At 44.0% G+C, this 21,107-nt stretch overlaps 1 protein-coding gene across 1 annotated transcript in view; it reads right to left on the bottom strand.

Annotated features, from left to right (window-relative positions):
- Positions 1–21,107, bottom strand: part of PAPPA (pappalysin 1) — a 187,598-nt gene that overhangs the window by 84,153 nt on the left and 82,338 nt on the right. Inside the window, exons 8-9 of the mRNA XM_069873425.1 lie at positions 9,839–9,967; positions 8,135–8,226 (exon numbers count right to left, since the gene is read on the bottom strand). Coding sequence (XP_069729526.1) covers positions 8,135–8,226; positions 9,839–9,967 — 221 coding nt within the window. The remainder of the gene's footprint in view (positions 1–8,134; positions 8,227–9,838; positions 9,968–21,107) is intronic.

Below are 21,107 nucleotides of genomic sequence, written 5' to 3'. Positions count from 1 at the left end.
GTTTCAAGATCCAGAATGACCTTGGGACTTTTGTGCATTGCACCAGAAAATGATGTCAACTGCATTTCTCCTCGTTTCTTAAGTTGCCTGCATATAGTGCAAAACCCAGCCTTTCGTACTGAAATACAAACACTTCCGGTGGGGTTCAGAAATGAAAATATACACAAGGCAAGGCAGAGGATTTAGGGAGTACCCAAGAAGCACCTGCCAGACCAGGTCTGGATGGATATGTAACTCCCTGTCACAGTTACCTGTCCAAACTTAGGCTAGAAAATTACCAGTGAAATGTATGAAGTCTGGTAGATATCAGGAAGCAGACACGCAGAATATATACTTATCTGTGCTAGGCAGCCTTCCACCTCATTTAAAGAAATAAGAGAGATAAATAGAGCCAATTCATGGCACAGGGCACATCCTCCAACAGGGCTTTCCATGTCTGAGCTGCATGGTCAAAGTGCTGGGGACAGACGCTCGGGGCAGCTTCCTGTTTTCAGCAAGAACACAGCAACTGGCATCAGCATAGTCTTCTTTTGTGCAATAACTACTATTTTTTTAGAAGGCCAGACAAAAAAAAATGGAGTATTTTTAAGCTCAGCTGTTTACTTAGGGATGTTTCCAACTATAACAAGCCTCATGCCACATAACTATTTGTGAGAGAAAAAAAAAATAAGAAAAAGAGGGGCAAAAATGCAGAAGCATTGTTTCAGAGTAACAAATTCTTGGAACACAGCAAGCTTCACATTTTAACCCCTGAAAGGTCTGTCCAGAGGCATGCAGGCCTTTCTGGACACAGCAAGAGCCAAACTGCAGGCTCAAGAAAGTCAGCAACTTCTGCAGAAGCATGATTTTACCACTGCATCACTTAATCGGCATCTCTAGTGCTGGTGTTTATGTTCACAGATGAGACAAAACGTATCCAGAAGCCTCTGTCACAAAAGGAGAAATAATTCCACTGCAGCTCACATGAAGCCAGCAGCTGAGCGATCGCAGAACCTGCTCCATTCATTTCTATCGGAGTTTCACCTTTGGCTTCAGTGGGAAGAGAGTGAATAACGTGGCCAGCTTCCAGGATATCTGCTAATCTCTTATTTAATATTGAAGAAGCCAGAGAATGAGAGAGAGAGAGAGAGAGAGATATTTCCTGCTACAGTACAATATTCGAGAGTTATTTTCCTTCCTGGATATTCTGGTTTGAGAAGAGGAAAACCATTACAGTGAGTTTGGGCAGAGCTTTCTGAATGAAGTTGCATATCAATAAATTGTGACGTTTTCCTTCAATGAAATAAAACAGACACCTTGGAAATGAAGGCAACGCGGGTGTTGCAATCTACTGTGCAACATCCAGGGGCCTTGCAGGAGGCTTTTTCCCGTACAATATGGCAATGGTGTCTGAGCATCTCTTGAACTGAGCAGAGGGGCAGTAGGGCATTTGTGGAGTACGACTCTCTGGTAATTCAGCTGTTTAGTGGAAATGCATTCCTCAGCTTTTTCTTTGTCTGGCGTGACTCGGCTCATCGGTATGATATAGCGGTCGTAGCACAATAATTATGCAATTGATCTGCGTGCTGCAGACAGATACAATTACAACTCCCTCACAGAGCCCAGCATTGAAATTTGATATTTCACCTCCAAGAACATGAGCCTTTGTCACTTAAGTGAAAGGATATTTTCCGTCACTAGCAGTGGTAGTAAGAGCTTATCTGCTCTGCAGCTACCCTACAGGAGCCAACACAGCCTTCTCCAAACCCCGGGCAACCAGACATGTTATAAAAGCACTACAACACATGTCCTCTTCCCCCCTAATCTTGTTTCATTCCCTGGGTGGTTGGATAAAACAGAAAAGCGGTGTTGAGAATATTTCAATATTTCCTCAGACTTACACAGATTTATTAACCAAACTTGGAGACTCAAAGTCTTGAGGCTTCTGACAGATAAAACAGCAACCACTACAACCACAAGAAGGTTGGCCAGCATGGCCCTTCTTGACACCTGGCCCATTTCCTTTGAGGCTAGGAAGGAGCCAAAGAGAGAAAAAAAACAGTGGTGCCATTCCCCAAGGAACACAAACTGTTTGTTTGTGCGTGTGGTTGGATGTTATTGCAAAGGAAGGTCTTGTGCTCCGTATCATCCTCTAAGCACAGCAAGTTGCTGTTGAGTCACAGAGGATGCTCCAAGGAGGGAATTATGACCAGCCATGGAAGCCTCTCTGATCCACGGGGAGTAATATGTGAAGGATACAACAAGCAAAGGAGTAATTCTTCTGTTGCAGTTGTGTCCTAAAAACCAAAGCTGGATTGAGCTGGGCTGGAGTCACTGGCGTAGAGAAAAATGCAGGCAAATACCACTCCAGCCCACACTCTCCCCCACAAAAAAGCATCTGTCCTTTTTATTTTGCTGCCTGAAATGCCTGCTCTCTCTGCTCTGTGGCTCAGCTGGCCCTGCTAAGATTGCACTATTAATGATGACAGTCTGAAAATCACTTTAAGAGACTTTATGACGGTGGTGTGATTACTAACTTGCCAAATGACTGCTTAGACATTTTAGAACAAGTAGCCACACTCCCATGACCTGCAGGAAACAGTCAACTTCAAAGTATTTGCCTTAAGCTGGACGAGTCACACAAATATCATCTGAATAGCCCCGGTCAGTAAATTCATTGCAATTTGCTATGAAACTTCACTATAGAACTTCAGCTTCTTTATAGACAGCACTACTCTTTCCCAAGCTCCTTGGTCAATGCTTTAGTCTTATTGATGCCCTGTGAGATGGCGAGTTTCTCTTGCAAGGTGACTCCGTTTCTCCCATGCTGTTGTTATACTGAAAGCCCTAGGCAGGGTCAGCCAAGACCTATTTAATGTTCATGAAAAAAAGGCAAAATCACCATTAGCTGCTGCGTGGGGCCTCAGTTTCAGCAGTCAAAGCTGTGTTCCTGTGCAGGGGTATGAGGAAGGGAGGGGGAGACGATGGGAGCAAGGAGTGCTCTCAAAGCATGCCCACAATGAATATGGATGGTCATCCATCAATTTATTTTAAGCACATTACTTCTCTGTCAGAAGGGGAAAAAAGGAAAAGGAAAGAAAGGAAAGAAAAGACATATAAAATTAGGTTCGTGTCACTCATTTAACACTGCAATTTCCCTAGAGGATTATGCACCAAACAGAGATAGCAAGCTCATGAATATTAATCATTTCCCTGAATGCAATGCAGCCCGCCAAACAATAAGATTAGGGGAAAGTGCTATGCTTAATTTATGGATAATGGGAGAGGTTAAGGATAGAGCTCCCACAAAGGTAAGGCTCACAGCTGGAGAGAGAGGCCTCAGAGGAGGAGGACAGATCCAGGTTTGTAAGGTAGCAAGAAAAACAGTGGAAGCCAAGTGGGAGTGAAGGAAAAGTTGTTTAAGGATCATTGTCAAATTAAAATCATACTTCTCCCTGAACAACTGCTAGCGACTAATGTTTCAAGCGTGCCAGAAGCTGGTGGTAAATTAAAAAGCTTGATCTATTTCTTTTCTCTTTTTCTCTACTCTGTGCCTTTTCTTTGTGTTTCTCATCTCCGAGGCCCTGACCCAACAAACCACAAAGATGTGTGTCTAACCTGAAACATTCACCTTCTTTGGTGGGACCACTCACACATAGAAGTTAGCGGAAGCATTGCCCTGTTTTGTTGGATAAAAGGCTTTAGCAAACAGTCCCTTATAAGAAAAGGAGATAAAGTGTAACAATAACAACACCAATAAGATGCGACTGAAAACCCCATAAATTACCAGGCAAACTTAAGGGTAGATAGATGTTCTCAAGCTACTTTCCAGCTGTGTTTCAATGTGTCTATCAGTCCTTGCTGATCTCTTTTCATATTACTTTCTCTCCTCCTCCCTTCTTTTTTATTGATCTCTGCATCTTTTTTATTATATCCTTCTCCTTCCCCAGCACTGGTGAGCTAAATCAATGCATAATGCCCATCACTCTCAACAAAAGGAATGCAAATGAAAGCGGTGCCTTTTCTCAATGTCCGCACATATATCTAGATGCGTGTGTACAATGTTGGTGTGTGGGAGAGTGCATGCCAAGGACAAGGTGCTCAGCTGCTTGTTAGACACCCATTTCTCAGCAGTCCGGTGGGAACAGATCAAGTGTTAAAAAGCTCTGGGTTTCCACAACTACAAATCATAACTCTTACAGCCGGGGCCTGTTTTGCACGGGACACGTCATCTTGAACTTGGCTGAAATCCACAGTAATCACAAAAATCAGTTATCCTGGGAGTAATCGAGAGCAAGGTGAAAGACAAGCAGCCAAGAGGTATGAGAGGGGTCCATCAGTCACAGTGGACAGGACTTTGATTCGTTTGTCTCCTACAAACCAAAGGGCAAAGTCAAACTTTCCCCATGGGACAAAATTCTGTGCGGAGGAGATAAAATATGCAAATTCCGCTATGTGAAGTGGGGAAAAAAGAAAAGTAGAGATGATAAATTTCAGGGTGGGAAAGGGCGAGTGTGCTGCCGAACTTAAAAAAAGGAGTGATGCCAGATGCTTTCATTAATTAATTAATTAATCTCACTGTCGCTCTTCAGCATGTTGCAGGAAGAAAACGCTATTAATCTTATCTGTTTTCTGTTACTCGGCTTTGTTTTCAGAGAAGGCCAGGACAGCCTGACAGTAAGACCACACAGTTTTCCTCCCTCCCTCCTGCCTTCTTTCCCCCACACCCCTCCTCCTGTGGCAGAGCAAATTGATCCACTGTTATCTGATTAGAGAGGGAAGGAGGAGGAAAAACAAAACTGAGCTGGGGGAAACGTCTGATTTTATTACAGGCACTGGCACAAAGTGTCTTGAGACACAAGAGAGAGCCTTGTGTGCCATTTATTTAAAGGAAAGTTGGACCAATATAAAGAACCCATTAACTTCATGATCCTAAAAGGCAAAAGGAGCAAGAGAGGCAGAGGGACACCTGCAAACAGGCTGCCTCCACCCTTGGAGAAAATCCAGAACATAACTGGACGTGGTCCTGAGCAACATGCTCCAAATTTGAAGCTGAATCTAACTTTGAAGCTGCCCTTCCTAGGACCAGAAACCTCTGGAGACTCCTTCCGACTTCAATTATTCTGTGATTCATTGCTTTAAATCTAGTGGTTGGTTGTGTTTGCAGGCTCTGTTGTATTTTTCCTCTATCAAGTGAGGTGACTTACAAAGTCCCTGCTTTGGAAGGAAGAAGCCTGTTTTGCTATCAAACCTCCAGCTATGTAGTCCCCTTGATGACTCTCCTTTAGGCCTGCCTTTGCAAACAAAACATTTGGTGATTGTTTCCAGCCATGTGGGACCCAATCCTGCAGACAATTTGTGACAAGCATTGCATTCACTGCTGTGGTTAGATTTGCTGAAGTCTAAAGAATGCCTTGTGGTAGTTCAGAAACATGCCTGGAAGGAAGGATTTGCAAGATCAAACCCTGAGGCCCCCAATTCAACAAAGCCTCTGAACATGTGTTTGAGGCTCACGGAATTCTTTGGCGAAGAGGAGCGATTCCTGGGGCTCTAAAAAGCTACATAATACAACCAGAACATCACTGCAAAAATAACACTGTCTGAAATAATTACTTGTTGTCCTACAGGATTATAACATGTGTTAGCCTTGTAAACACAGAAATAAATTACACTTATTTTTCTATGCTACTCAAACAGAGACCCAAACATCCTATATTTTCCAAGAAAAGACCTTATTAGTCTCAAAGAGGACTTTTGCTTGGCTAAAGGCAGAAGATCCGGTCTGGTGTTATTAGATTGTCAAGAAAGCTGAATTTCTGCTCTTTCTAATTACCATTTATCATGTAATATGTACAGCCAGTTGTTTTCCTAACATCTTTACATTTTTCTGGTGAAATTTTAACACTTGATTTGTTAAAACAGAATACACATCAGCATCGTTCATTTGACTCAAAGATCAGTCAGTAGTTTCTTTCTAGCATTTGGTGTCCTAATTCATGGTGATCCAATATCCATAAAAGCCCACAGGACCCATTTCACAGGTGCTGCCTTCTCTGAACCTTTCCTAGGGACTCAATGAAAGTAGCCTTTGCCCCAGAACAACAGCAGCTGGTCTGCTGTCACAGACCCTTCGCACACACTGAGGCCATCCCACCACAACAGTTGCACCATCACAACTGTACAGTCACAGGATAAAACATTTTTAAGGCCTGGGTCCATGCACCTTCCCATTGGTTCAGTTGATTTGATTCACCTAACAGACTCCCTATATTCAGTACTTCACAAACCATTCGATTTCCTTCACTTTTGTAATCCAGGACCTGTGCAAACCCACAACCTTCCAAAGCCCATGAAAAACAAACCACTCTTTACCTCTGAAATCCCCCTTTCCTTTTCAACACAAGCAAATCTGAAAAATCACTTCCTCTGTAATGGCACAGAAAATTCTGCCTGTATGTTCTAGTTACTTCACTTTCTAATCTTATTGTTGTCAGACAGGGTTTCTCCACACTCTCAACCAGCCCTGTTGCTGGTACTAGGGATGAACCTGTACACAGGTATAAAGCAAGCTCCTGCACTCACGTGGCTGGACATCACTGGTCCACGGCTTGAGACAGCCCGCTCGCTCCTCCTGCCATGGGCTTATTTGGAGCATGATGCAGCCCAGCCCACACAACCTTGTTTCCTTGAGAATCAATGTGCACAGAGGGGACCTGGGTCATGTCTTAACGTAATGCTGGTGTGTGGTCAAAGTATAGACCTGGACTAAGGAGCTCAGATCAGCTGCTGAGCAGAGAGATATGGATACAACCATACAGCCATAGCCAAACCCTTGCTGGAACCAGCCTCACATTCATGCCTGAGTTTTGGAGAACCCAAAACATTTGTAGAAGTGTTTATATCACTTTCAAAATATTATGACTAATATCTTTTAGTGCTAGAGGCTCTAATGCAGCAAGTTACTCGAAACACAAATGTAACTTCAAGACCACCAATAGTCACAATTAGCCTTGACCGTAAATACTCTCAGATTTCAATAGAGCAAGCTACATATGTATATATGTAAAATAACTACATCACCAAATCAGGCTTCAAGTTGCAGTGTGGGATGCTGAAGTAAAAACGTAGACATTACGATGAGACAAGCAGTCCCCAGCTTACCACCCAAGGGAAATCTGGTGCCTATGAGGTCTTTTACGTGTTGTCCCAGGCACAAAAGAGAATCATCCATTTGCCAAAAAAGAGTAAATTTCAGTCTTGCCAACACTGTATTATCTGCTTAGGGTTGGTGCCCTGAGCTGAAGGCATGGGATCACTAGGTGGGACGGGGTATTTGCTTGGTCAGTCCAGATAAAGAATCTCTTCAGAAAAAAGCCGATCCTTCATAAACATTAACTTTGGTTTCAGAAGCTCTGCATGTTTCACCCTTCCCCACATGTGCTGAACCCTGTTTGGGAAATGCAATCCCATAATGCAGGGCTACCTCACAGAAGGTGCTGAGTAAATTGGTCTCCATTTCCCTCCTCTGCCCCCAGCATTCCTAGAGAGTTTAATAAATATGTAAAGCTTGCAACTGCAGCCCTGCTATCCCCGATAGCTGGAGCATCTTCCGGCCATTGTGCTTACAGGTTTTGCTAATCAGAGCAAACCAGGCTTGCAAATGAAATCTGATTTAGTAGTTTTCACCTCTGAAAAAGGGGATTAGCTGGACCTTTGATCCTCAGATATTGATTTGCAACTCAAAGGAGGTGTGACCTCAGCTGGACTTGCTTCTGGTCTCAGTCCCTTCCCCTTTCACTCCTCCTCCTGTTTACAAGAAAAAATCAGTTCATGTCTTCTCACGAGGCCAGATCTAAAGCCTATTAAGACCAGTGGAAAACCACCCACTGACTTCAATGGGCTTTGGATCAGTCCCACAATGGCTGACTTAGCCTTAAGTCCTAGATGTTTCAAAGCCAGCAGAACCAATTTCCCATCAAAATGACCAGAAGCTGGGAAGATATGTTTGCCATTCAAACCTACAAATTCCACCTTCTTTTCTCTCTTCCATGACAACTCTTTGGCTAAAAATGCTAAAAATATTGTTGATTTTTAACTTGCATTCTGCATAGAGTTATTGCCCACCGTGAGCGGGAAGGCTCAGAGCTGGACTTACCAATACAGTTAAAGGATAACTCCTGCAGGCAGAATAGGGAGCAGCCATCACCGTTGATCTTATTCATATCATCACATTCTTCCCCCAAGTCCCTGTAGGCAAGGCACACACATGCAAAAAGGAGTCAGATGGCAAATGGCATCATCCCAACAACTGCAGCAACCCCCTTCCAGAACCCCAAAGCCTTGACATTCAGTACAGCGGCTTTCTGTGCTGACACTTAAAATACCTCTCTCTTTCTCCTCCAGCCCTGTCTTTCATCATTCCTGGTTCACAAGCTTGCTTGGCCACTTCTCCACTGCACATGTGGATACCACTTGCTGTTCTCTGATGAGGATATGAGCAACTTCCTTCATAGCTGGTGTGGCTGCAACTCAGCAGGTGGGGAAAAAGAGAACAGGAATCTCTGAAACTCTTTGTATTAAATCTTGAAGGGCCAGCCTGTGACCCCAGCATGGGAATAACAAGGCATAAAGCCTGGTACTGGGCTATTCTAGGTGACACCACTCAGAGGAGAGCAGTCGATAAGGAGCAGGTGGTGTCAGGGATGAGGTCCTGCCTTGTGCCAGCTCATACAGTTGCAGCAGAGTGCAGGGAGAAGAGTGTGAACCAGATGAGAAAGGAGCTGCCACAATCGCAAGTGGGGCCACAACCAACCAAGCTGTGACATAGTCTGGTTCCTGCTCGCTCCTGAGGCAGCTCAGCTATTGTTTGACGCTTGCTGCAAAGCCACAAGTGATGTTTGAGGAATGTGCAAACATAACAGTAGGAGAAAATTATGGAAAGCAAAATTAATCTGTCTTTCTCCACCTCTCTCTCCAGGACTGCCTTGGATTCATACGTTGTTTGATTTTTCTCTTTGACTTCCCTGCCTGTTGGGCTCATCCTGCAAATACTTTTTGTCAGGTACATCATCTGACAGAGTTGTACTATGTGATTGCTGGTCAGCATTATTTCAAGAAAATAATTACTGACTGGATTAAGCACTTGCTTGTTGTTACTTCCATCATTTAAGTAATTAAGTTATCTAATGCCAGGAAGCTTTGACGCAGCTGGGTTTAAGGGCCGACATAGTAAAAGAAAAAACCCTAACTTAGTTGTGAATGATCATTTCACATTTTCAGTGGTCTGGGGACTGGCAGCTGGTGGGAAGGAGGAACTGATTGAGAAGATGTAATTCCCAGCACTCTCCTTCAGAGGCCAAATCTGTCACCCCCAAAATGCACCCCAGCTCCGGTGGCTGGTCAAACACGAGGTTGCACCAGGAGCCTGGCCCACTATGTGGCAGGGTTTTACCCTGTCCACCAGCTGCCAGACACATGGGACTTGGTGTGTAAGCATCAATGGCTGTGTGGATTCTTCCTGCACTTACTTCAGCTCTGTATAGGAAATGTCATATATGTGTGTAAAGATACTGATACACAAACAAACAGCGTAAACAGCATATAGTGTACTTCATATCGATCCTGCTGTCCGGACTCCATTATCTGTATCTCTGTCTGTATCTGCTGGTGCCAGGATAGCAGGGCTTAAGTTCCAATTAAATGTCATCATCCTGGTAATCATCAAGAACATGAGTCATTATGTACAGATGAGAGCCAGCCTAAACTAAGGAGACATCAGAAGTCATCAATTCCTTTCTAGTCTCAGATTCTGGCTGAGTAGGTGTGCCCAGTTTTATCTGTTTGCTCACTCCAGACTTACATTTGGATAATCCCGTCTCCACAGTATCCACTTCCAGAGATATACACAAGTGCAGGGGATGGCTCGCTCTCCTCTTTCCCAGAAACAATGACAACCTGGTATGTGTATGTGGTCCTATCACTCAGTTCGCTGCAAGACAAAAGGAAATATTAAGTGATCAGTACAACAAAGGCAGTAGCAAAGGGCAGAGAAGGAGGTACGGAAATGGGCGTTGGAGCCAGTAGGAATTTGCCTGTTGATTTGAGACAGAATTGGACATGGATGTTTCCGTGATAGATAAATAAGTTATCCACTTTGCACATAGGTATGAAAACAAGAGAGTTAAAAAGTCAGGTTTCTTTCTCTTCAGGAGATTAAAAAAAAATAGGATCCATACCTCAGCTCTGGATCATGATATTAACATTGAAATATGCACAGAAAGAATTAGCAAACTGTTACATATTTATACAAAGCCATAATTACCTAAGTTCTGTGCATCTATAAATGAGGAATAATTTCTTTATATGCAATACAGAAATAATATAAGCCTAACATAAATGTTTAACTCCTTTATAATGCCTATTACATTATCAGAACCAAAAACGTTCCACAAAGAAACTCATTACCATCATCCTTATTGTGCTGATTTATAAAGCCATGGAGTGGCAAAGGCAAAATTATTTGCTCAAAGTCATCAGTCAGGCTAATTGCTGAGCCCAGAATGCAACCCAGCCCTTTCCTAACCCAGCCAGTCCTCTACTTACTATGTTCATATTGCCCCAATTATAGACAATATGCAGGTCTTTCTGTCACAGGAATTGGGCCAAAAAGCATATATTAATGAAGTGTGTACAGCAGAGAGATGTATCTACTGTGCAGAGCAACAAAGCCGTTGAGGTAAATATCAATGGACTGTAGCTACTGAAATGTTCAAGTTCATGAAATAAGTATTTCCTTACCATATTCATTAAATCGACAAGCATGACTTCAACTCTAATATCACATATTAAGTTTTACCACAAAGCTGTTTCCCACGGACACTACGCCTGCAAAATTACTGTTATTGAAGGAATTGCACCTGGGTTTTGATTCTTTGTTACCACATTAGAAAGGGGAGTGAACCCCAGTGGAGGGAGAACACAACACAACTGGCTTTCCCATTGCTTCACCTGACTCTTGTTGGCAATGGTTTGTAGATCCCATTAGCTACATGTGAGGATTCAGGTAGCACAAACACTGTTTTAATTCACCTACAGATCGGGGTGATAACTACCCAGATACTGGTATGAACCTTAATTCTATCAAAGTGCCAAATGTCAAAATTCTGCCCTTGTGGCCTGTTTAAAACAGTTGTACTAAAAAAAATAATAATAGAATTCTAGGAAATAACTTCAGTGGCCAAACACAGACTGATGTATAACACTGAGGTTTTCCTCTAGATTTCACTCCCAGATAAATCCATTTATTAGGTCAGGAAGTTTCAGATATATACTGATGAAGTCAAAGCAGAGGCAAGCTTTGATTATAAAGAGCAGTTATTTCACAACTTCTTTCCTCAAAAACATTTGTAAAATATTTAAGATTAACAAGTATACTTGCAGAAATGTGGATTTTGTCACTGGGGATCTGCTAACCACAAAAAAAGATCGAATTCTTAGAAAATACTGTTAACAAATGAACAGTTCAGGCACCTATAACAGCTACAAAATAAATAAATCCATGCTGCTTTCTGATGCACTGAGATCACAGGATCATAGGATCAAATCATAGAATGGTTTGGGTTGGAAGGGACTTTAAAGCCCATGCAGTTCCAACCCCCTGCCATAGGCAGGGACACCTCCCACTGGATCAGGGACTCCAAGCCCCATCCAACCTGGCCTTGAACACCTCCAGGGATGGGGCAGCCACAGCTTTTCTGGGCAATTTGGACCAGGGCCTCCCCACCCTCACTGGAAAACATTTCTTCCTAATCAATCTCCCCTCTTTCAGCTTAAAACCATTCCCTCTCATCCTATCCCTGCTCTCCCTGATCAGGAGCCCCTCCAGCTTTCCTGGAGCCCCTTTCAGTACTGGAAGCTGCTCTAAGGGAGCCTACAGGAAAGCTGGGGAGATATTCACGAGGGCAGATCGTACATGTGAGTGCAAAACAGTAGTGTGCAGATTTCTGATTTTTTGTGTGATTTCCACCGATACATAGAGGTGATGGGCAGGTGTTTGCAAAAAGCAGCAAGTGTGCCTCTGTGAATGTGTTTCAGTATGTGGGAGTGCTCGTGTTTGCTTGTGTGTGTATGTAAGCAAGTGGAAAACAAGAAAAGTCTGTTTGTTTATGCACAGGGTGGGAAGTTAGCAAACGAGAGTGGAAGAAGATATAGTAGTGCATTAAGCATGGGAGAGAATATGGTGTTTATGAATTATTAGGTGACTGGAGATGAATGTGTACATGGATGAATAGGAGAGAAAACTGGAAATGAAAGTTATTAGGTGGAGAGAACTCTGGCACGTTTAATTGTATGGATTGTGAATGAAAGACTTTGTATGGGGAGAGGACTCCGTGGACATAGGAGAAGAGTGGCTGCTGGCTTGGTGACAGTGGGCTTCGGTCTAACCTTGTTACCTGCTACACCCTGGGGAGGGAGATTTCCAGCTGCAGCCTGCTGCTCAGAAATGGAAAGCTTTTGGAGAATCGATATGTTGTGAAAGGCAAATGATCCTGAGAATTTAATGACACAAAAAAAGGCTATTTCTTCTCAAAAAAAGGATGTTAACAAAGTATACGACTCCTTACATGTACATTCAGGTAATTGCACAGCCTGGCTTCCCTTACTTCTACTCAATTTGGGTACAAAATAGGTATTGAGTTATTTATGCTCATAAAACCCAGTGAGCTATGAACGCAACACCCTTGTCTTCAGTTAAAATACAGAGAAAGGGAAGACAAATACCTGGAAACATACGGTACTTGTAAAGCAACAGCAGGACTGAGATCCAAGTGTCCACACCCCCACTGCAGCCACAGGGCCAACGCTCCCCATCGTTATCCCGGCTCCCCTTTTGGACAGCCCTGTCAAGAGCAACCCGGAGCTTCACAACCTTCTCGGTGCCGGGTATGATAAAGAAGCCCCAGGCTGTCACACTCAAGGCAGCCCAAACAAACCCAGCATGTCCAGAGAAGGTCAGAAATGGGAACACGTGTGCTCCAGAGATGCCGTCCAGCATCACACAGTTAGAGCTGAAGATGTGCCTGGGCTGGAGAGCCAGAAAGCCACCTCAGAAACTCAAAACTCAATCCAAAATGCTTTCGGCTCACGCTGGCCTGATGCAACCAGTGGCAAAAATACGATTGAGTTGGATGTGGCATTTCACATCTAAACAAATGGAACCTGAGATTCTTACATCCTCCTGAACTGTTAAATATATCATATCAGCAGCAGATGAGATATTTATTTTTCCTTTACAGTACCCTCATTTTGGAAAAATACAGCTGCTAAAGGGATGATACATGACATACTTCAGGCAGTAATCCAGTGAGGGAGGGAGGAAGGAATGCAGGAATGAAGGGGGAAAAAACCCACCAAATATAGAATTTACTCTCTCCTATATATTTATAGGGCACCGAGGTCAATATTACAGCCTGTATCTGGGGATGTCAGCAAGACAAGCTGTACTCCAAGTGGTGATAAAAGTGCTTTTTGACCATTTATTTTCTCTCCCACATTCCCTCAGAGCTGACAGCACGCTAACAGCAATAAGGTGCCCTCTCCACTCTTCTGTCAGGCAAGTCGGACGCACGGCAGCTTTGTATGATACTACTTAAGGAAGTGAGAGAGAAGAACATCTTTAACATTAAGGATGTGAACAAACACTCTTTTAAATTTATATCTATGGTCTTTTAATGACCTTTTCGAGAACTGAGTAAGCTGCATTGATCGCTGCAGCTTCCGCCCGTGGGGAGGCAGTCTTATTAAAAAGCAATGACTCAAGCCCTCTGCTTAGAGGGGGAATTAGAATGTGCCATGTGAAATACCACAAGGGCAACTTTCCTGTCTGCTGTGGCGAATGACAGATCCAGGGTCAGAAATATAAACCCCTCTAATTCTTTCCCTGTTTTTACTGGGGAGGTTGGGAAGTTGAGTTAATCTTGCTGTGTCCCCCAGGCAAGGGACCTGTGCTTTCAGCTTGGGTGTTCCTATAAAACTTAGGGGAAAAATTATACCTCTGGGAAGATTTTTTTTTCTACTCAGACTAAGGTGGGTTTAAAGGATCATTGAATTTACAGAAGCAACAGGCATGGTCTTGAGTGCCAGCAGACTTGCAAGGGCTGACACTGCTCCAGTCGTGCCTGCTCTGTGCCCACTGCAGGGCTTCGGCATCTCAGGATGCAGCGTGGCACTTGAGATGCAGTGAAAGCACCACATGTCATGCTTTTTCTCCTTACTCCCATGGCATACATTTTTTTCCTACTACAAATAAAAACAGGAAGAGTTTTTATATATCAAATTTTGTTTCCAACAAAATTCAAAATACCCATAGAGTTCATCCCAGCTTTTGCCCTATGAAAACATAAACGGCCAGAAAGCAATGAAAGCAGAGAGTGTTCCTGTTATTTAAGGACAAGATGACAAGGTCTAAGGCACCCCAACTAAATCACGGCTGTCGGAGACAATGTCATGTGAAACAGGCAAATTCCGCACCTCAGCTGTCCTCAGAAAGAACCCATCTTTCTTCAACTTAAAACCAGCCATCAAACTGTTAGGCCAAAAGCCTGAAGAGCTCTCCACAGCCCAGAATGCGTCCCAATTTGCCAGCTATTTCCCCGTTTCCCTCTAACACCATCACCTTTAGTCTTCTTCCATAGTGAGGAGGCCTTGCTGACCAAAATAATATATCTGCTGGCAGCAAGTAACAGTGACCCCATATCTTCATTTGTTGTAATGCTCAAGGTGGACTGAATACAAGCTCACACAGAAGAGAAGAAGGTTTACGCAGTCTCCTGCCCCATCCTCCACAGCTGGAGCTGTCCAGTCCATTCCCCATGGGCTGCTCGTAGCCACCGAAATACCTAAGGTCATTTAAAGAGGTCCTGAAATACCCCAAATATCCCCCAACCCAGTGGAGAAGCACTGCATCACTCCAGCATTTTAAACCTGCCTAGTCCTGGGAACTGAACTGAGGCTCAGTGTTCCTAGATCAGAGGAGCTACCACTGCTCTCCTTATTGCTGCTAGGGGATTGGTCATTAAACTGCGCTGTGTTTGACCTCCTGGCAATGCCACCGAGGTGTTTGCAGGCTCACCTACCCTTAGATGCTCCAAAAGACATTGATAAAGAGCCGCCCAGGGGATAAGGTGGGTTTAGGACAACCCAGATAGATTTGGTCCCCAATTCTCACCCTTCGTCCTACATGGCTGTTGACTGTACAATTGTGACTGGTTTCTGCTTTCATCTCCTGTCTTGCACATGCTCTCCCTTGTCTTGCTTTTCCTTCTTTTAATAAAAATGGCATGAGAAGCACGGCAGAAGATAATGAAGAGAATTCCTGCCTGGCTCTGCAGTCAGGAGAGAGGAGGAGCAGGACGCTGTAAACAAAAGAAGGACGTCAAAAATCCCAAGCTCTTGCGACGAGCTGTTTTTTCAGCTGCAGTCCAATCTCTTGGTGTTTGGATAAGGCCAGCGACATGGCAGGTGCAAAGGCCTCAAAACAAGTTGCCTGCCTCTCTCAGACACTGAGTTGACTCAAAACACATAAATACTGAGGAAACGGCCTTGGAGAGGGTTTTCTCTTTATCCATGGTGAGACAGATCCCAACAGGGGTGGTGAGTTTGTTTTGTGCCCTCCAGCTTTTCTAAGATGTATTTGTTTACAAGCAAATAAAAAAAGGGCAGTTGAAGTACTAAATGAATACTTATGGATTTCATGGGAGAGTGGAGACTCTATGGTGGGTTTCTCTTCCTAAACCCAGCTTAAGCATGAAGTGGGTATTTCCAAGGAAGAATGACAGAGCAGCCAACAACCTGAACTGATGATCTCAGCTCAATACTTGATTTTGTACCATGAGATAGCTCTGATATCTGAAGCCCAGAGTCTCCCCATTCAAAGCAGCAGCATCAAGACAATGCCCAAACTCAACTTTTGCTTCTACTTGTATCAGGAAGATATTTCTACTGACACCTAAAACAATCACCTTACCCACTGACGCAATACCATGGACACCCCATGTGTCTGAGACTGAAGTCAGAGGTTGAGGGACCCAGTCTATTAGGAAAATGAAAATACCTTTTGCTGCATAAAATACTTCTATGAACAAAAATCACTGCCAGCTCTCATAACCACCACAAAATCAATACAGGCAATTCATCTACAACTTTGCTCTCACACTGGTGCAAATCTCAAGCAAATTTAGAGACCTCAGCAAAATACTCCAGGTTCAAACCAATGCAACTCAGCTGCTCATCTGTTCTTCTGAGTTGCAAACATGTGCATTAGCTCCTCAGACCTGTTCCCTGTCTGCACAAGATGGCCTGGCGCAGGACATCATGCCTGGCTATAACCCCTCTGCTCTGAAATACAGCTCCTGAGTGGGACCTTAAACACATCTGGTTTTGAATGTTTGTTTTTTTAAACAGACTGCTCTATTCTGTCCTTCGTGCAAGAACTATACTTTTTTAAGTAGCAAACCTATAGGTATATATGTAACTGATTAACTCCAGCAGACTTTGATATCATTGTCCAAGTATTTGCCCTGTTACCAATTTAAAACACAGTAGCACATTTAATAATAAAACAAAGTTTGCTGCCAAGGCCTTAAAAATATCTCTTTTTTTTTTCTTAAAAGGAAAAAAAAATGTCAACAACAAAAAATTATGTATTTTTCAGATGGACGATATAAATAGAGGATCTAAATGAAATTGGGTTAATCCTGGGATAAAGTAAATCCTAGAGGCCCAGGGCCTCACGTGGGTGTTTGCACTAGATGGGCAATTTCACAGCAGCACACAGGTTAAGTGTCAGAGCACCTGGTTGCTATTAGAAGCAGGGAAGGAGGGGGAAAATCTGTTGTCTTTGCTTCTTCGCTGCTGCGATCAGACCTAAGCTGAGACGGCAACACTTCTCAACATGAAGCTCAAATGCAGCCACCCCAGGAGGGAAGGTTCTCATGTTTTGACTGAAGAAGAAAAGATCTGGGAGATGAAATGCACAAAGCCCTATTTCTAACTGGTGGAAGCCAGCAGCTCTCTATTGATTTCAAGGGAACGGTGCCAGTATCCACCTGAGGATCGTGCTCTGGTGTACTGGTGCAGCAGGGAGAAAAGAGTAACATGACTGGCAGACAGGTTAGGACAGGTTAATTACTTTAAAGGCCATCATCGTCACTGGCACACCTTTGCCTGTTGTATCGTGCCTCTCAATGGGCACTGCCTGATTACTCACACCGTTAACGACATCCGGGTTGTGCCACAGCTTCTCTGTGCCGGACTGCCAGTGGCAGCATCCACTCAGGCTCCAGTGCTGGTTTAGACCATGCAGCAGGAGAAACGCCTGATGCACACCCTGCGTGAGGTTTGGGACCCCAGCAACTACCCCTCAGCTTTTGCACAGCGATTATTCATCCCCAGAGCTGGGAGCATTTCGGCTGCTACCCTCTTCCCAATTTAGGGTCATCCGCTTGGCAGAATAATGTTCTTCAGCTTCTCTGAATCCAGACTTGACCTCTAAGATTTCCTTTCAATGGGCCTGCACCAAGACCTGATTTTCAGAACTTAATACCCTCCTGTTTCCGTGTAATCCCACCAAAATGATTAACAGAGCCATGGGAGCAGACGCTCACAGTGCCTGATCCAAAGGTTCCTGGAGTCAGTGGAAGTTATTATGTGCATTTTCAGGAGGGCTTAGATTGGACCCCAAGCAAACACAGATGTTTGCAGTTTTCTCAGGTTTCATCTCTACCATCCCTCCTTGCTGAAACTCCACTTTGGAGGGCAAGGGCACAAGGGCCGTGACACTTCGGAGGCTGCTCCTTGGAAGGAGGGAGGGAGCCCATGCGTACACGTGCACACGCGCGAGACACGTATGTGCTCTCACACACGCTGCAGAGCAGAGCAGAGCAGAGCACACAGAGATGGGTAAGGAGATGAGGTGTCTATTCCAAAGGAATATTTTGTCATTTCCCTCCTTAGGGGCTCTGTGTTTTGCCTTAAGCCACTTCAGATTATGAGAAATCCTACTAGCTTGTCTCCAGTGGGTTCTTTAATGGTTTAATAACCGAATATTACTGAACATATTTCCACTAGCCTCCTTCTAAAATCCCATCATGAGCTAATTTCCTCTATTGTCATTACATCTGCAACTGGTCTTACATTTTAAAAATATCTGTACCACTGTGAATAAATGATCTGGTTTGCTGCACTGAGCTCTCAAGGGCAGTATTTTTAGTAATGGCTGATAATTTGGGGTGTCCAAATCCAAGCACACTCCCTGGGGTCCAGTTTGCAGAGAAGAATGAGCTTTATTTCCACCTTGCCCCTCCTTTCACAAAAAGCTTCAGGAAAATGCTGGAACTGGGGCACCAGCATGGAGATGCCCAATGTCACTATATGTTTAAAAAGATCCTTGCCAAAAAGAATATGATCAATTCTGGGTGAAGCAACCACATGATGGGTGCTTTGGGGTGTGCTCAGTGCATTGCGATGCACCTAAAGGGCTTCTGTGTCATCTGTCGCTGTATCCAGCAAGGTATTAAGGACAGCACAGGTATTTCAGTCTTGCTGCAGCGTTGTTGTCAAATCCTCGCCTGTCTGAGTGTAGTTCAAAATTTAACAGAGACTTGGAATTCATTTCCTAGGAAAATATATTAAAATAAAATGCCCAGGAAATGATCAGGCCAATAGTTCAGCACAAGTAGCTGAAAAAAAGCCGTATTGGCTGACACTGCTGATAAAAAGGTAGGTAACACATTTTCTGCTTCTTCTGCGGTATTTGAGGCTCACTCCAAGTTTTACAAGAGAGTTATTTTTAAATTGTTGCATAACACATGTCTGTCCAATATTTCTTTCCTCAATCAAGCAAAGAAAAAGCATTTGTTATTCCTGGGAGATTTCTAGTGCTTCTTATCTTATTTAGAGCCCAAAATAAAGATGCACACAAGAAGGCAAACATCAGAGAGAAATTATTATCCATGAGATAATGTACAGCCTAATTTACCACATATCTGAGACTGTTCCACCTGCGATAAATTATTTTACCCAGCAGGAAAAGTCCCATTTGACCTTCATTTTTTTCATCCTGCAGCTGAAAACTCTGCTACTACTTCTAGGTCGTGAGTTCAAATTCCACGCTGGCTGGGAGCGATTAAATATATCAATTTCTAATAGTAACTATTTGGCTAGTAATAGGACAGCCTCTAATATTCACTTTTTCAGGGATACTTGCATATGGCTAAGATGCAGTGTACAGATCTGATCTCTTTGCAGCCTCTGTGTATCGCCCAAGAGGTACACTGGAGACGTGAGCCCAATGCAGCTGCAGTCCCTGGGGAGTCCCTGGCTGAAGCAGAGCTGGCAGAGCTGATCCCGAAGCAAAGTGTCATTCCCTAAATGGGGCAGGCCCTCTTTCCTGGCTCTTCTCATGCTCTCCAGTCATTTCTTTGAAAGAGGCAGCTGGGGGTCATTCAGAGCAATTCCACTCTTCAAAAACAGACTCAGGCTGAAAAATTCCTCCGGGCTGCTCTCTCTCAGGATCACAAACCCATGAAGACACAAACCCGCCCTTACTACCTTGTTCTTACATCATGTGCGGCCGAGCCAGAACAGGAGCTACGGATTTCATCGAGTGCCAGCTATAGTTAGAGTTACATAAGAAACCGCAACAGTGAAGAATCACAAATCTATCACTACAGCTGGCACCAAATGGCATCTTTGCACAGGCTTAGCAGCAAAGCTGCCTACTGAATGGGCACAGACCATCAAATTTTTCTTTCGCTTCTCCAGGGCAGGGTTAAAGCAATTTGGCAGAAGGTGGTAAGCGAAAAAAATGCTGTATCTGTTCTGTGTGGGGGGTCAGGAAGCAGGTTTCATGCTTTCACAAACCTGGCACCTTTAATGAAGAAAGCAAGCAAGAAAGCAAGCCATGAGAATATGGCTTCCAGCTATCAAGTCATATCAGCCGAGTGGAGATGTATAATCCCTGAGCGCAGCAGCACTGCTGGCCTCTAACATGTCATTGGGAGCTCTTTAAAAGAAGGCACCTGGCATATTTCTTCTGTACAACACCCGGCACGCTACTGGCAGCTATAAATAATAACAACTGCTACTTTGGTATTTAGCTGCACAACATATGTGAAGGAAAGACACAGGAACAGTAGATGAAAAAGAAGCAGTTTTCCTCTTCCTGTCTTACTGAGCCCACTGTGGAAAGCTCCTATACGATCCTGTATACACTCCTATCTGGTGCAGGGATTAGAACCTGTTATACTTGCTGTCTCCTTGCAACAGTCCCAGTTCCCCTCTGCCATGCAAGGCAGAGACGAGACCGCGCTGTTTGGGAAAGGAGAGAACTTTGCTGGGTGGTTGCTGGTGATAAGGATGCTGCTGAGTAGGGGAATCTCCTTCCTAGCAGCACTGTGCCTCTGTTAGAGTCAGATGAGCCTGTGCCCAGTTTCCTGCTGTGGGAAGGGAAGATGTGGGGCAGGCAATCATCTCATACTTTTCCGTTCTTTCATCATGGGAAATTTCCAGGTTTCTTTAGCAGAAATAGGGCAATCAATACCGGCTGCATGACGAAGGAGCTGACAATGCAGCCAAGGCTAGAGAGGGCCTTGGAGAGGCATGAAGATGGATGATGCTTGCTAGCAGATGGCCAGTACCTCTGCTGAACTCTGGGACTGCTATGCTGTCCTTCACCAGCCAAAGATTAAACTTCACAACATTGCCAAAGCTGACCGCAGGCAGTTCTGAGGCGCTCAAACATGCGGAGGCTTTCAGACAGTGAAAGCACGGTCACTAGTCCAGCTGGGAAACTAGAGCCAGAGAGGAACAACTGAAACATTCACTCCTTAAAGCAAGGACTCTGGATGAAGAAGTAGGCAAGAACTAGAAGTGCTAGTACTGCACCTGAAACAGAAAATTATAGAGGTAAGAAAAACCTGGTGGGAAATACAGGTGTTTCTTTCTTGAGAAAGTTCAAAATAGCTTTGTCTGGGCAGCACTGCAAACTAACAATAGGGAAGTTCTTAGGAATAAGCAAGAAAGCATGAATACGAGTAAATCTGTTCATGTTGAAGCTTGGTAAAAGTGTT

The sequence above is a fragment of the Phaenicophaeus curvirostris genome, chromosome 20 (assembly GCF_032191515.1).
Source record: "Phaenicophaeus curvirostris isolate KB17595 chromosome 20, BPBGC_Pcur_1.0, whole genome shotgun sequence".
Lineage (NCBI taxonomy): Eukaryota > Metazoa > Chordata > Aves > Cuculiformes > Cuculidae > Phaenicophaeus > Phaenicophaeus curvirostris.
The sequence above is the reverse complement of the archived record's forward strand: the minus strand, read 5'-3'. Positions and strand labels throughout refer to the sequence as shown.